General features: G+C 34.8%; 2 protein-coding genes and 1 pseudogene across 2 annotated transcripts; all 3 read left to right on the top strand.

Moving 5' to 3' along the window:
- On the top strand, positions 3,116-5,073 carry LOC105175934 (berberine bridge enzyme-like 8). Its single transcript, XM_011098582.2, has one exon. It carries the CDS (start codon positions 3,147-3,149, stop codon positions 4,758-4,760), a length of 1,614 nt encoding a protein of 537 aa, XP_011096884.1. The 5' UTR covers positions 3,116-3,146; the 3' UTR covers positions 4,761-5,073.
- LOC105175804 (berberine bridge enzyme-like 21) lies at positions 9,026-11,767 on the top strand. The gene has a single exon (XM_011098397.2). The coding sequence runs from the start codon at positions 9,070-9,072 to the stop codon at positions 10,666-10,668; it is 1,599 nt and encodes a 532-aa protein (XP_011096699.1). The 5' UTR covers positions 9,026-9,069; the 3' UTR covers positions 10,669-11,767.
- Positions 12,804-15,030, top strand: LOC105175933 (annotated as a pseudogene).

The raw sequence follows: 15,127 nt of genomic DNA, 5'->3' as shown, positions 1-15,127 counted from the left end.
AAGAGGACATATAAGATTATATCCATGAAGAACAGAACGTGCATGCATGGTTCTGCCACCTTTTATATATGTTTCCTTTAGTTTGATTTCCTTTTTTGGTTGGTATGCCAATAAGACATCCCAGCAATTATTGATGTCCTTCTTATGAATAATGCATTATAAGTCACTAGTAAAATGAGTAAAATGTAAGCAATTCTATTGTAATATTGTAAATGAGTAAATTTTTCTCTTATGAAAAATAAATAGTGATTTACTTTCTTATATTTTTTAAAATACAACAATTTAGTCCCCTATGATTTTTAAAATGAAGCAATTTACCTCCCTATGTAAGGAGGTAAATTACTTTATTTTAAAAAATACAGGAGAATAAATTATTATATTTTTTTCATATGGGAGTAATGTGTTCATTTTTAATATCACGGGACAAATTACTGTTCGCCCCTAATAAAATGATTATTGGTTAATTAGTAAAAGTAAATTGAAGATATGGTTTCCTGGACACTGAGAGGAACTAGGCATGGCATGCTAGAATCTTGCACTTAATTTAGTTCCAGTCTTCCCATGGAGACTGTAGAATGTATCTGGTTCTGCTTTTATGCTTTTCTTTTCCTCTAATTTGATAAATACTAAGTCAAAAAAAATAAAAAAATAAAGAAGAACCAAAGGAACTATGAATATAGGATCACAGCATGAAACACGAAACTTGAATTTAAAAAAAAGAATATCAACAAATAATATCATAATAAACACGAAACTGTATCTTTATGTTTAACAATTCATCAACAAATAATATCATAATAATTAGGGATAATTACACTCCCATTCACTGAGATTTGGTAAATTTTCTGTAGTTTGAAAAATTATATCTAGCACTTCTGAACTAAGTTCGCTTCTATATAACATATAAATCCGTCCGTAAGTTAAAATTCACTGAATATGTTGATATTAAAAAAATAAAAAAATATATATATATATTTACTCTCGATTGACATATTACTGATTTATTGCATGTCAAATAAATTTTTTATTGTTAAATTATCCTCATACATCTTCACGCGTTAATATACATAATGAGGTATATTATCACTGTTAGAAGGCTATTTTAATCCCAAAAGAATTATTTGACCCGCAATAAATTTGTAATAAGTTAATTAAGAGTAAATATCAATTTTCATTCAGTTTTTTTATTAATATTATCAAATTCAGTAATTTTTTATCAAAATAATTGTTTAATTATTAGATGAAACAAATTTTACGTGTGCTAAATATAATTTTTTAATTTATAATAAATTTACATATAATTATTAAATTTTATGGAAAGATAGCGTAATTATCCCTAATAATTAAAGGGACAATAATTATGGTAGCTAATACTTCAATGATAAGTCCAAAAGTCCAATTTAATTATTAACAATTACTCAATGATTTAATTAGTTTTTTAAAAAAAAGGTAAAATAGTAGGAGTCGTTGATTGAGACAACGACAGTTAATGATTTGGGCTTGTTCTTTTTTTTAATATATATATATTTATATATATAATCCATGAATCGTCGTCTCATAAAATTTAATTAAAAGAATAAAAAAAATCGCGAGTTTTGCGAGTCCACCCATTTTCTGAATAGACTTGCATTTACTTTTTCCTTTTTTCTTTTAATAATAGTATTAATTAATAACTGAATAAGCACAATACATCCACCTCAATTTAGGACATCTAGGCTGTGTTTGGATTTGTATTTTTGCTTTTTTCGATACAAGGTAAAACACAATCAATGTTTGTTTTTGTATTTTTTACACCTTATTTGCATGTTTTTTTGTTTTTCAACTTTCTATATATAATATATATATATGCATAATATAAAACAGACATGATTTGACAATAAATAATACTTTTTATCTCCAAAAATACAACATTAACATAAAATATTTATATATATAAATATATATGATTTGATAATGAACAGTAATTTTTATCTCCTAAATCTCAACATCAAACCTAGCTACACCACTTATTTTAAAATATTTTAAATTATCTCAAAACACAAATCCAAACATATCATCTATTTTCAACACACACTTATTTAAATAAAACTAATATATATATATATATATATATATATATCTTATTAGCCTTATACTTACTAATCCGTCCAATTTTGGATGGAAATTGAAATTGACTTAAGAAAAATTTCATATACATTCAATTTTATTTTTCCTCCAACTGTTCCTCCTAATCCAACACCAAAACTTTTTCTTATTCATTCATTTTTATTTTTATCTTTATCTACTTTTACACATCTATTTTTTGTCCCAAACAAATCAATCTTAAATGAATTTAAAATAAGTCCTACTTATCTTATATGATTTATTATCTTCCTTACATCGTGATTCATGCATATTTTTTTATGATTGATTAGTTTCCTTACGTCATGAATGATTCTTTTTGCATATTATCTTATGATTAATTATTTTTCTGACAACGTGATTCATGCATATTAGTTATGATAGATTAATTTATTCAGGTCGTGATTAAGCATGTTAATTATTTTATGTTTGATTATTTTTCTTATAATTCAAGCATATGATTGTGATTGATTTTTTTGTTTGATCGTGTTAACAACATGCCTTAAAAAAAACATTATTGGATCGTGCAGCTCTTCACCTATACATCGTCGTATAAAACTTGCAATTGTTAAAAAGTATGATATATATTTGTGGTGGAATTGAATTATGAAATGTTGAGCAAAATATATTCCTTATATAAATATTTGATTCCTCTTAAATAAAGAGTGTAGTCGACATTTATTGCTTTTTTCACATTTTCTTACGTTAGTATCTTAAAACTTGAGCAGATAAAATTAGTTGAGAATAGTATTTTGATCAAATAATGAAACCTGCTAATGTAATATTAAATTAAATGTTGAATGATGGAAGAAGCCAGCTAGCAGGGACACTGATCACTGACACCATACCATTCATTAAAAATGCGAATTGGGAACAATCAATTAACTACGTTCAGGAAACCACCTCACATCAACATATATTTATATCCACTTGAAATATACAAATTTGGTATTATATGGACAAATTTCATATATAAATAGAACCAAATTCGGTTCCCAGAACACAAATTACAACATCTCAAAATCATGAAGACTCCATCCATTTCCACTCTTTTCTTCTTTCTTTTTGTTACCTTTTCGTGGTCTGTTGCTGACCGGACTGATCATTTTCTTAAATGTCTCAAAGAAGAATTCCACGACTATAACTCCATCTCTAGCCTTGTCTACACCCCAACCAACTCCTCTTACTCCTCCGTCCTCGAATTTTCCGTCCAAAACCTGAGATTCGTCACAGAATCCACCCCAACACCGCTAGTGATAATAACTCCGGAGCACGAATCCCAAATCCCCCCTCTCATCTACTGTGCAAAACTAAATCACTTGCAAATTAGAACTCGAAGTGGCGGCCACGACTTTGAGGGATTGTCTTATGTAACTCAAGTCCCATTTATTGTCATTGATATGATCAAGTTTGATAAAGTAACAGTCGATGCTGAGCAGAAAATTGCATTGGTTGAAGCTGGTGCAACCCTTGGCACATTATATTATCGGATCGCGGAGAAAAGCCCAACACTAGGATTTCCAGCTGGTGCTTGCCCAACTATTGGTGCTGGCGGACACTTCAGTGGAGGAGGGTACGGCTCACTACATAGAAAATATGGGCTGGCTGCAGATAATGTTATTGATGCAAGAATGATAGATGTTAATGGCAGGATTCTCGATAGAAAATCGATGGGTGAGGACTTATTCTGGGCCATTAGGGGTGGTGGAGGTGCCAGTTTTGGTGTTATTCTATCATGGAAAATACAATTGGTGGATGTTCCAGAGACAGTCACTGTTTTCGCGGTCCAAAAGACTTTGGAAGAAAATGCGACTCAACTCATTCACCGCTGGCAATACATCGCGCCTAAAATTGACCCAGAATTATTCATCTTAGTCCGTGTAGCAAGGGTGAATTCCGACCAGGATGGAGCGTACATCACTATGCGTGCTGCCTTTACCGCACTTTTCCTTGGTGGGATCGACAAATTGCTTCCGCTTGTGCAAGAAAAATTCCCCGAATTGGGCGTAGTAAGAGAAGACTGCACGGAAATGAGCTGGGTCCAATCCGTATTGTATTTTCAGGGGTTCCCCATAGAAGCACTTGACTGGTTGTTGAAAAGGCAACAACCTTACGTAGGATACTTCAAAGGAAAAGCCGATTATGTGAGGGAACCCATTCCGGAATATGTCTTTGAAGGCATCTGGAAATTGTTCAAGGAACCCGACGCCAAGGATGCCGACATCGTCTTGATCCCATATGGTGGAATCATGGATGAAATACCTGAAGACGCAATTCCATTTCCTCATAGGGCTGGTACTCTTTACAAGATCCTCTATGCAACATACTGGTCAAAACAAAACGCACAAGATGCCGACAAGGTCTTAAGTTGGCTTAGGAAGCTTTACAATTACACAACTCCTTATGTTTCCAAGTCCCCCCGGGAAGCTTACATCAATTATAGAGATCTAGACATTGGAGTGAACAACGATAAAGGGGAGGTAAGTTATAAACAAGCAAGCGTTTGGGGCAAGAAGTATTTCAAAAATAATTTTGATCGACTGGTTTGGGTGAAAACTATAGTTGATCCAAGAAATTTCTTCAGAAATGAGCAGAGCATTCCCACATGGCGAAAATGGACAGGGAAAGGGGACATATAAGATCATATTCATGAGTAAGAGGATGTGTGGTTCTACAAAGTTCTATATATGCTTCCTTTAATTTGATTTTCTTGCTGGTTTGTAGAAAAATTCTTACTCACTGAGTTTGGCCAAACCAAATCAATTATAAAATAAATGTAATACACTTGTCATATGATTGGTCTTTTTTCCTAAATTGTACACCAATCACATAACAATTGTATTGCAACTTGTTATAGAGTAGATTTAGGTTACAGCCAAATTCGATTTGGGTTAGAATTTTTCCTTGATTTGTGTGCGAATAAGACATTTTAGAAATTATTGATGTCGTTAATAATGCTATATCACTTATAAAATGATTGGTTGGTGAAAATAAACAGAAGATGTGGTGTCCTGGGCACTAAAAGAAACTAGCTATGACTAAAAATTATGATTAAAAAAAGTTTATGCAAAAATTTATATTAGTTATCATAAAAATTATTTTTGATATGGTTACGAATCATGGTAAATATTTTTGATATAGTTTTTAGTCATGATAGATGATTTAGCTACACTCGCAAAAATTATGATCAACAACGACTGTGAGGCTGTGTTCAGTAACTATTTGATTATTATAACTATTTATTCTTAATCATAATAATTAAATTTGACCAAAATTAATTTTTTCTAGTGTATAGTGGATTAATTACTTCTTAATAATTTAAGTTGTTCTTGTACCAAAATATATACCGGATTTACTTTAATATATATTTAGTTTGAATAAAATATACCTGGTTCTGCCTTTTTTGCTTTTTATCTTTGCCTCTAATTTGATAAATACCAAGTTAAAAAAAAAAACAGAAAAAAACTATGAATATAGGATCACAGCATGAAACATGAAACATGAAACTTGAATAAACAAAAATAAAATAGTCTTGAAAGTTTATGTTTAAGTTTAATACTTCATCAAACAAATAAAATATATATCATAAAAATTAAAGGGACAATAAATGTGGTAGGTAGTTTAATGATAATCCTGTGAGTTGTCAGTCATAATTCTTGAAAGTCGAGGTTATAATTTTGGGGAAGCGCATGCAATCCATAATCCATGCAACAAACTTTCATGCCCGCCCACACAAAAAGTGTCACTGAACCAGGATGTCCTAAAAAGCCTATGCCCATTGGCGGCCCATCTCGGGAAACGGGGAAAGTCCCACTTAAATTGCACTAGCTTTTGGAACCACATGGCCCAATTATGAATGCAATGCTATTCAAATTCTAATATAAATTTGAATTGAGTCGGGAGTAACACCAATCCAATCATACTAAAAATGATGCCCAACCCTAATGTGCTAACATAGTTCTATAATATCAAATTATTTAAGTTTGAACTTGTATTGATTCTTTTCATACTATTATACTCTTAAATCAAAAGAACAATAATGTTATTTTTTATTTGAGTCACAACTTAATTAAGTTTGCTAGAGCTCAAAGTCGGACTCGTCCCCCCAGTCATGAAAGAATTCGGGTTTCAATACTATGTCCTGTATTCACAAAACATAGTTAGGGATATGTTTGATGGGGCTCGATTATCGCTTTTTTTATATTTATATCAGTAGAAGTCATCTTGAGGTAAAACTTAGCATAATTGATACAGTTCTCATTTATTTATCTGCCCTAATATATAAACAGATGGAATATTCATAGTTGGTGTTCTCTTTAACCCGTCACGTCAAGTGACATGTTTCGCTAATAATCATTGGACAATTGAATAAAGTGAGACATCATTGAATCAGATTAGATCAAATTATAAGTCAACCCAAATCGATCTTAGCTTAGAGTTCATGATGTGCGAGTTCTTTCTGAAATTATGATGTAGGGTGCTTTTATAATTTTACATAAATAATATGGACCCCATGCCAATTTTATATTACTCCATTCAATTAAATAACATTATGTTGTTATATTTGAAAATTTAAAACTGAGTTATACCAATTTAGATTTAAAAAGTATTACAAATCAGATTTAAAAGCTTAGTCAAAAACGACTTAAGGTTTTATGTAACAAGTAGCAAGTGGTTTGGCAAATATTCAATATTCAATATATTTAAGTTCAACTCCTTTCATTAAAAATATGTTCAAATCTTTGGACGGAAGTTTCATCTGTTTGATCTTTCGTTGGGTTTTGCAGATCCATTGATCTTATCACCAGTAGAGTAATCTAATGATTAAATTATTACTCTTTTATTTAAATATTAGAAATTCAAAATTTGTTATTTTATTTATGAATTTTAATTTTTCATATACTATTAGAGCTACAACGAAGACAATAAATAACGTCCATCCTATTACAACATCGCGATATTATTTTTTTCTCTCAAAAAAGTCTAATTGCGAAGCATAAGTAATGACACAATAAATGATTTTTCTCCAAAATGATTATATAATTCATAAATTATTTAAATTTCAATACGGGACAGACTCTTAACGGAGAAATGGACAGATCGAAGAAGCAGAACCATGGATTCCCGGATGACCGAGTCAAGCAGAAAAGCAACCATTGATTTAGGTTTAGGAAATTAATATAATTTCTTTCACAAGTCAATTTCTAACATATCTTCATGTTTAAATTTATCCAAAGAATAGTATGTAAGAAATGTTGCAAAATTGTCAACTAGCTTTAAGAACTGATTGAGTGGCCTAAGTCTTCCATGTTTTGGCACTTGCACAAATTTCTAAGGGTGTATAAACATATTAAAATAGTTTGAATAAGTTGAGATGCAGCCAAGAGGGGTTGTGGGTAGGTTTATAAAGTTTTTCAACATGTTTTTATAAAATGTTGCAAAGTTTATAAGATGTGTAATAATATTTTAAATATAAAAAAATTATAAGATTCAAAAATAAAATATTATAAACTTATAAGCTCCTTTATTTTTTTAAAAAAAAGTGAGAGATCCCCAACTTATTTTTAGATATTAACAAATTCATTCAGCTTATTTGTCTTACCCACATCTTATAAGTATCATAATTTTATATTTTTCAAAAGATTCAAGAACTTATTTATAATATAAAATGTACTTAACATGTTATAAGTTTAAAAAACATAAGAAGATATATGAATTTATGAACCATGTTAAATAAAAGGGATAATTACATTCCCCTCCCTTGAAATTTAGTATAATTACACGTAAATTCTCTATTATTTGGAAAATTATATTCGACACCCTGAAGTTTGCTTCCATCTAATAAACAAGTCTATCTGTTAGTCAAAACTCGTTGAATTTGCTGATATTAATAAAAAAATAAAAAATAAATTATATTTAACCTCGATTGACTTATTAGCGACTTATTGCAGGATAAATAAATTTTTTCATGACCAAATTACCCTCATAAGAATCCCATAATTATTATTGTTTTTTTTTCCTACGCAATAAGAATCCCATCAAATATAGTAAATTTGTGACGTGATCCTTATCGTTCTTGAATTGTACATCAATTATATAATAAATATAATACACTTAATATATAATTAATTCAATTTGATCTCAATTGGAATCAAAATATTCCATAATTGTTGTACAATGAATTGGTCCAAAGCGCAAAAGTGGTCCAGACCATTATAGCCCAACCCACGCAAAAAAGCAGGTGTTTGTGAGGGTTCTGATGAGTTGTTTGTCCGTACAATTTCAACACGTAAGAAATCGTCAAAATGACGAGGAGAATTTCGCAGGTTGGCCCACCCCCCAAACTACATGTGATTTAATGCCTATAATCACGCAATATCCAATATTATAAATCCTTGTGATTGATATATTATAATTAATTAGAAGAGGAAATAAGTGCGGCCTCGCATGATCAATGTTTAATTTGGTGGCTTTATTCTTCCCATAAACATAAATGAATAGAGCGCTTTCCATTTACCTTCTTAATTTATATTCTCTTTACACAAGTAGAATACAGCATACTTATCAAAAGAAAAGACCACTCCCACAAGAAGAAGCACAATATTCAATACTGAGGTTTAAATTGTAATAGATATGTTTGTGGGTAATCTGATGGATTGACGGCAGAATAAAAACAATATTATTACACTGTTAGCAAACATGGAATACGCGACACAAGGCGGTTTCTCCTTACAACTTTACAAATAAAAGATTCATCAGTTTCTGAAGAAAAAGACACACAAGAAACTTTTACTTTTTCTTCTTTATTTGGTAAGAACGCACACCCCCCAACCCCACCCCTAAAAGAAACACCACACATTTTCTACTCGGATTGATGTTGCACATGTATATATAAGGTCCCAGATCTTCTTCCCCAAGGAACCAAAATACGAACAAACGGTTACTAAAATGAAGAAATCCCTTCTCTTACTTTTCTTTTATTTTCTCCATGTTTTTGTTCTTGCATCTGCAGATCCTGTTTATGACTCCTTTGTTCAATGTTTTACGGAGAACAAAATCCCAGATTCCCAAATTTCGAGTATACTATATACCCCCGAGAATCCCTCCTTCACAAATGTTTTGGAATCCTATGTCAGAAACCGCCGTTTCAATGTCTCTACCACCCCCAAACCCAATATAATTGTTACCCCCACGTCGGAGGCCCATGTCAGTGCCGCAGTCCTATGTGCCAAGAAACTCGGCATCCAGCTTAAGATCCGCAGCGGCGGCCACGATTACGAGGGCATTTCTTATGTATCTGACACCACCTTCGTCATACTCGACATGTTTAACTTCCGGTCGATCAACGTCAACATGGAGGATGAGACCGCCTGGGTGCAATCCGGCGCTTTGCTTGGTGAACTCTATTACAGAATCTGGGAGAAAAGCAAAGTCCATGGATTCCCCGCCGGCGTTTGCCCCACAGTCGGCGTGGGGGGCCACATCAGTGGTGCTGGTTATGGCAACATGCTTAGGAAGTACGGGCTCACAGTTGATCACGTGATTGACGCACAAATTGTTGACTCCAATGGCAGGGTTTTGGACAGGGAATCCATGGGGGAGGATCTTTTCTGGGCAATTCGTGGCGGCGGAGGTGCTAGTTTTGGTGTGATTTTGGCGTACAAGATAAAGCTAGTCCCGGTGCCACCAACTGTCACTGTTTTTCGATTGGAAAAAAGCGTGGACGAGAATGCAATAGAAGCTGTTTTCCAATACCAACAAGTTGTCGACAAGCTTGACAATGATCTCTTCATCAGGGTTCTTCTGCAGCCAATTACAAGGAACAAGAAGAGATCTGTTCGGGCGACGTTCATCGGTTTGTTTCTTGGTGATTCTACCCGGCTTTTGTCCATCACGGGTTCTGAATTCCCGAAATTGGAGTTGAAAAAATCGGATTGCCATGAAATGTCGTGGATTAACTCTGTTCTTTTCTGGGGCAATTTCGATAACACAACTTCCCCAAATGTGTTGCTAAGTAGAAATCCTGATTCAGTTAACTTCTTGAAACGGAAATCCGACTACGTGAAGACCCCGATTTCCATATCCGGGCTGGAATCACTGTTCAAGAAAATGGTGGAGATAGGGAAAGTGGGAATGGTTTTCAATTCCTATGGTGGAAGAATGAGCGAAATCCCAGAATCAGAAACCCCTTTCCCTCATCGGGCTGGGAATATTTTTAAGATTCAATACTCCGTGAACTGGAACGAAGAAGATGAGGAAGCTGACAACAAGTACGTGGACCAGATTCGGCAGTTGTACAGTTTCATGGAGCCATTTGTTTCCAAGAATCCTAGAGAAGCATATCTCAATTACAGGGACTTGGACATTGGCACCACCAATAACGGTAAAAACAGCTACAGCGAGGGACAAGTGTACGGGGTGAAATATTTCAAGAGTAATTTCGACAGGCTGGTAAGAATCAAGACCACAGTTGATCCAGAAAACGTTTTCAGAAATGAACAAAGTATCCCCGTGCAGCCCTTTCGAGGAAGAAAAGCAAGAAAATAGAGGTTCATGGATACACGCACCAATGATACTTTTAGTAGTGGGTCAATGCTTGACTCTGGCTCCATTTGTCATTCAAGTCTTTAGACATATATATAACTAGTACAGCGTTTCACGGGATTCCTTATCAACATGTGGCGCCAATTTATCCAAGTTTTTTAACGTGCAACGCCAGCTAGCTAGGCTTTTTGTTCACGGAATATCTGATGGATGTCCTGTTTATACTTTATAGAATCGATGTTTGAAGTTATCGTATTTATTACTGAAGATATTAATTAGAGAGACTTGTTAGAGTTAATAGGATGTATTAGGTTATATAAACAATTATTTCTGTAATTTTGGCTATTAATACAGACGGAGTGAGAAATTTTCTGCTATGTAACCAACCGAAAGGAGAATGAGAATCCAAGTTCGGTGCAACGCAATTACTGAAAATTTTAAGCCAGCGTATGCGACGTGCGGAGCCCCTTAGCAAGATTCAAAACATGCTCTCCTAGAATGTCCTTTTGCTAGGCAAGCCTGAGCCCTTGCTGACCTACCATGGTCTGTTATTTCACAATGGCGAGATGGTACAGAGGACTGGATAGGCCATGTTAAGAAGGGTCTTGTTCAATTCTTTTGCCGTCCTATGCTGGATGCTTTGGCAGAGTAGAAACAAACGGGTGATGGAAAATAAGCACAGCTCACCGGTGGAAGTGGTAGCGTCAGCAAGAAGTTTTCTACAAGACTTCCAGAATTGCATCATTCGAACAAACCCCCCAGGCAAATCTTCAGCACCAACCTGGTCTCCACCCAAGCTAGGTACGATCAAAAATAATTTTGATGCTTCGGTCGCGAAGAATAAGGTGGAGCAGGGTTTGGCATTATTGCAAGAGATCATGAAGGCAATTGTGTTGCATGGTGTACTAACACTCCACTGGGAGTCACGAAGCCTGAACACTGTGAGGCATTAGCAGCACGTCTGGCGGTGGACCTTGGAATTGAGCGCATTGGCGTAATTGCCTTGTTGAAGGAGATTGCATTCTAGTGATTCATAAATTATTAGTGGCAAAGGAGGATGCTTCCGCTATTGGGCCAATTATCTCAGACATTCTCCATTTGTCTTCTTTCTTTGATCATCTGTCTTATGCTCATGTCAAGCGTACTGCAAACTCAGCTCCGCACTATCTAGCTAAAGCAGCTTTCACAATTCAGGCGGGGGAGATGGTTGAATCTCAATTTTATCAGCAATAAAATTGCTTTCCCCTTCAAAAAAAAGAATTGAGTTTTAACTATTTCCGACAGAGGAAAGGCCCAAAAATATTGTTAAACTTGTCTCTTGGCTTTACATTACAACTTATAGTCCTTGGTCTGATCTTTACAATCAAATCACTTCCGTAAAATTGTCCACCGTGATCCTTGATACTCTAACTCTAGTTGAACTTGAACATGGAGATTTATAATTGGAATACATCGTTTGGCTAGTTGGCCTGCATCCAGGGATTAAAAATGGTCGAAAAGAGCTTCATTTCTACCTTCAATTAATTAATGTGTATAAGTGCATTGATACATAATTTGTGGAGGAAATCTCTCCAATCCAGTTAATACAAAATCAAATCATGAAAGGCATTCCACAATGTCGATAACAATATCAAGAGTTATGGCAATGTGATTCTGAACACAAAGACAAGTTCTAAAACAACAAGTTAGACTTTAAGTTCAAAATAATAGAAGAATTTTTCGTCCTGGAAAGATCATCCTGATACTGTCATAGTGTCTGACAGATTCTGTTCTACAAGAATACCTAATGCCTTTTACTAAACACAGGCTGGATCGCCTTATGAAGCAGTATTGACAATGAATAATCACAAATTTCGGTAATCCGTATATGCATGGAGAAAATCACAGAGTCTTCACAAGTATTTAAAGCACAGTAATCTCAGAAAACATTTGTCTCCATCAAGAACAAACTATGAGCAACTCTCACCAGTCTCCATATCCATCTGTAGCATTCTCAATACTGCAGCTTCTGCTGCTGGTATTCTTCTGTCTCAATTCCTTTTGTTTTGCGGACACAGACTCCTTTCTCCAATGTCTATCGAGCAGCACAATCCCACATGACCAAAATGTTACCTATACATACATCCACCTAACTATACTATATTACAAACAGCCGATTCAACACCTCTGAAACACCCAAACCAGCTGTAATCGTGACACCACGGCAAGAATCCGACGTCCAGGCAACTATAAAATGTGCCAAATTGGCTGGAATAGAAATGAAAATCAGAAGTGGAGGCCATGACTATGAAACCTTCGTGCTATTGAGATAAACATGGAGGATGAAACTGCTTGGTGCAGGAGCGATACTTGGTGAATTCTACTACAGAATCTGGGAAAAAAGCAAGGTCCATGCTTTCCCTGCAGGAGTTTGCACAACGCTAGGAGTTGGCGGTCGCATCAGCAGAGGTGGCTATGGCAACATTCTGAGAAAATATGGAACCGCTGTTGATAATTTGGTTGATGCAAAGATTGTTGATGCGAAAGGCAGAGTTCTAGATAGGAAGGGAATGGGGGAAGACCTTTCCTGGGCTATTAGTGGAGGTGGTGGTCCTAGTTTGGTGTCATATTGGCATACAAAATCAAGCTAGTCCCCAGTGCCCCCTGCCGTGACAGTTTTCTGGGTGCCAAAGACTTTCGAAGAAATGCAACACATCTTGTTCATCGCTGGCAATATGTTGCGGACAAAGTCAACAACAATCTCTTCCTGAGAGTGCTTTTGCAACCAAAGGCCGGGAAAAAGAATGGCAAGAAGAACATTACAGCAGCATTTATAGCATTGTGCCTTGCTGATGCCAAAACTTTGCTGTCTCTTATGAATGCAAAATTTCCAGAATTGGGATTGAAAAAGGAGGATTGGAAGGAGACCTGCTGGATTTAAGTCGGTCTTACTCTGGACACAGTTTCCTGATGGGACTCCAGAAACTGCTCTGCTAAACAGAACATCAGCGTCGAGCTCCTTTTAGATAAAATCTGATTTTGTCACAACTCCAATTCCCAAGGATGGATTACAAAGTGTATTGGAAAAATTGGCAGAGTCAGGAGACATATGGATGGTGCTCAACCCCTATGGTGGAAGAATGAATGAAATTCCAGCAGTATTTCCTCATAGAGCTGGTAATATCTACAAGATTCAGTACGTCTCATATTGGAATGAACCAGGGGCAGAAGCAGAAAAGAGGAAGATATATGAGATGAGGAAGTTCTGCAATTATATGACACCTTTTGTGTCACAAAATCCTAGAGCAGCATTTCTCAATTATAGAGATATTGACATCGGTTCTACAGACAATGCTCACAACGCCTATAATGAAGCTTAGGTTTATGGAGTCAAGTATTTCAAGGGAAATTTCAATCTATTGGTAAAACTGAAGACAGATGTTGACCCTGAAAACTTCTTTAGGAACGAACAAAGCATCCCGCCTCTAAAGAATTAGACAAAGAAACAGGGCTTCGTGCCTCCAAGGAAAACCAATCTTGAATATTGAGAAAACTAAATGATTTTAGAGCCAACATATTGGTATGCAACACAATATACATTACCAAAATATGTTACTTTCTCATGAAGCTTGGCTAAATCTGGATATTTCTTAACAATTACCTAAGCAAAATACTTTTTTTTTTTTTTAACTTTAGTGTTCTTGATAATCTACCATACGGCAGTGCTAATTACTCAAGAATCATTAATTACTTACCATCAATTCGACTTTCAGATTAAAAACAATGCAAACATTGAGAATGACAGTGCTGAGACTCCATGACAACTAGGAGATAAATGTTGGACTTTCACTCATTTTCTTACCAAGAATAAGGATACTTTGCCCAAGTGTGAATTGATTTCAGGTCCTAACATTCTAGATAACTTTAGCTTTTCTTCCTAGCCATGATCACTCAGCCCATCCAAATCTTTGTAATCAAAACATTTTCAACTAACTCCACCAACAAATCAAATGCCACTTCAGTCTAGTCTTACTTGGCAAGATCCTAAATAAATTTTCTGGTAAGTGAATGTTTACCTGTACAAGAGACACTGCTTCCTACCACCATTAACTTATGAGAAGGAATCCACATAGCAAACTGGGAATCAGCCAAATTTATTATCATCCAGGATAAGGCCGACTACCGCACCACTGAGAACAAGTTCAAATTTTCAAGTGGACTATTGTCTATTATTTTCTAGGATCCGAACAATCTCATGATATATGCAGGCAAGTACACTACTAATAAAATATTTTCGTTTATGGCTTATTTTTCTGGTGATATATTTTTTTTATGACTATGTTAAACAATCTTGTCATATATATTATTTTATTTTGTGGCCCTTTTATGTCTAATACGTTAGAATTGAGAAAATTGTGTCCTATTGTTACAAGCATATAATTGGGCTTTGGATGCAGATCCAGTAAGAATCAACTATCTTGCC

This window comes from Sesamum indicum, linkage group LG12 (genome assembly GCF_000512975.1).
Source record: "Sesamum indicum cultivar Zhongzhi No. 13 linkage group LG12, S_indicum_v1.0, whole genome shotgun sequence".
Classification (NCBI taxonomy): Eukaryota; Viridiplantae; Streptophyta; class Magnoliopsida; order Lamiales; family Pedaliaceae; genus Sesamum; species Sesamum indicum.
The sequence above is the reverse complement of the archived record's forward strand: the minus strand, read 5'-3'. Positions and strand labels throughout refer to the sequence as shown.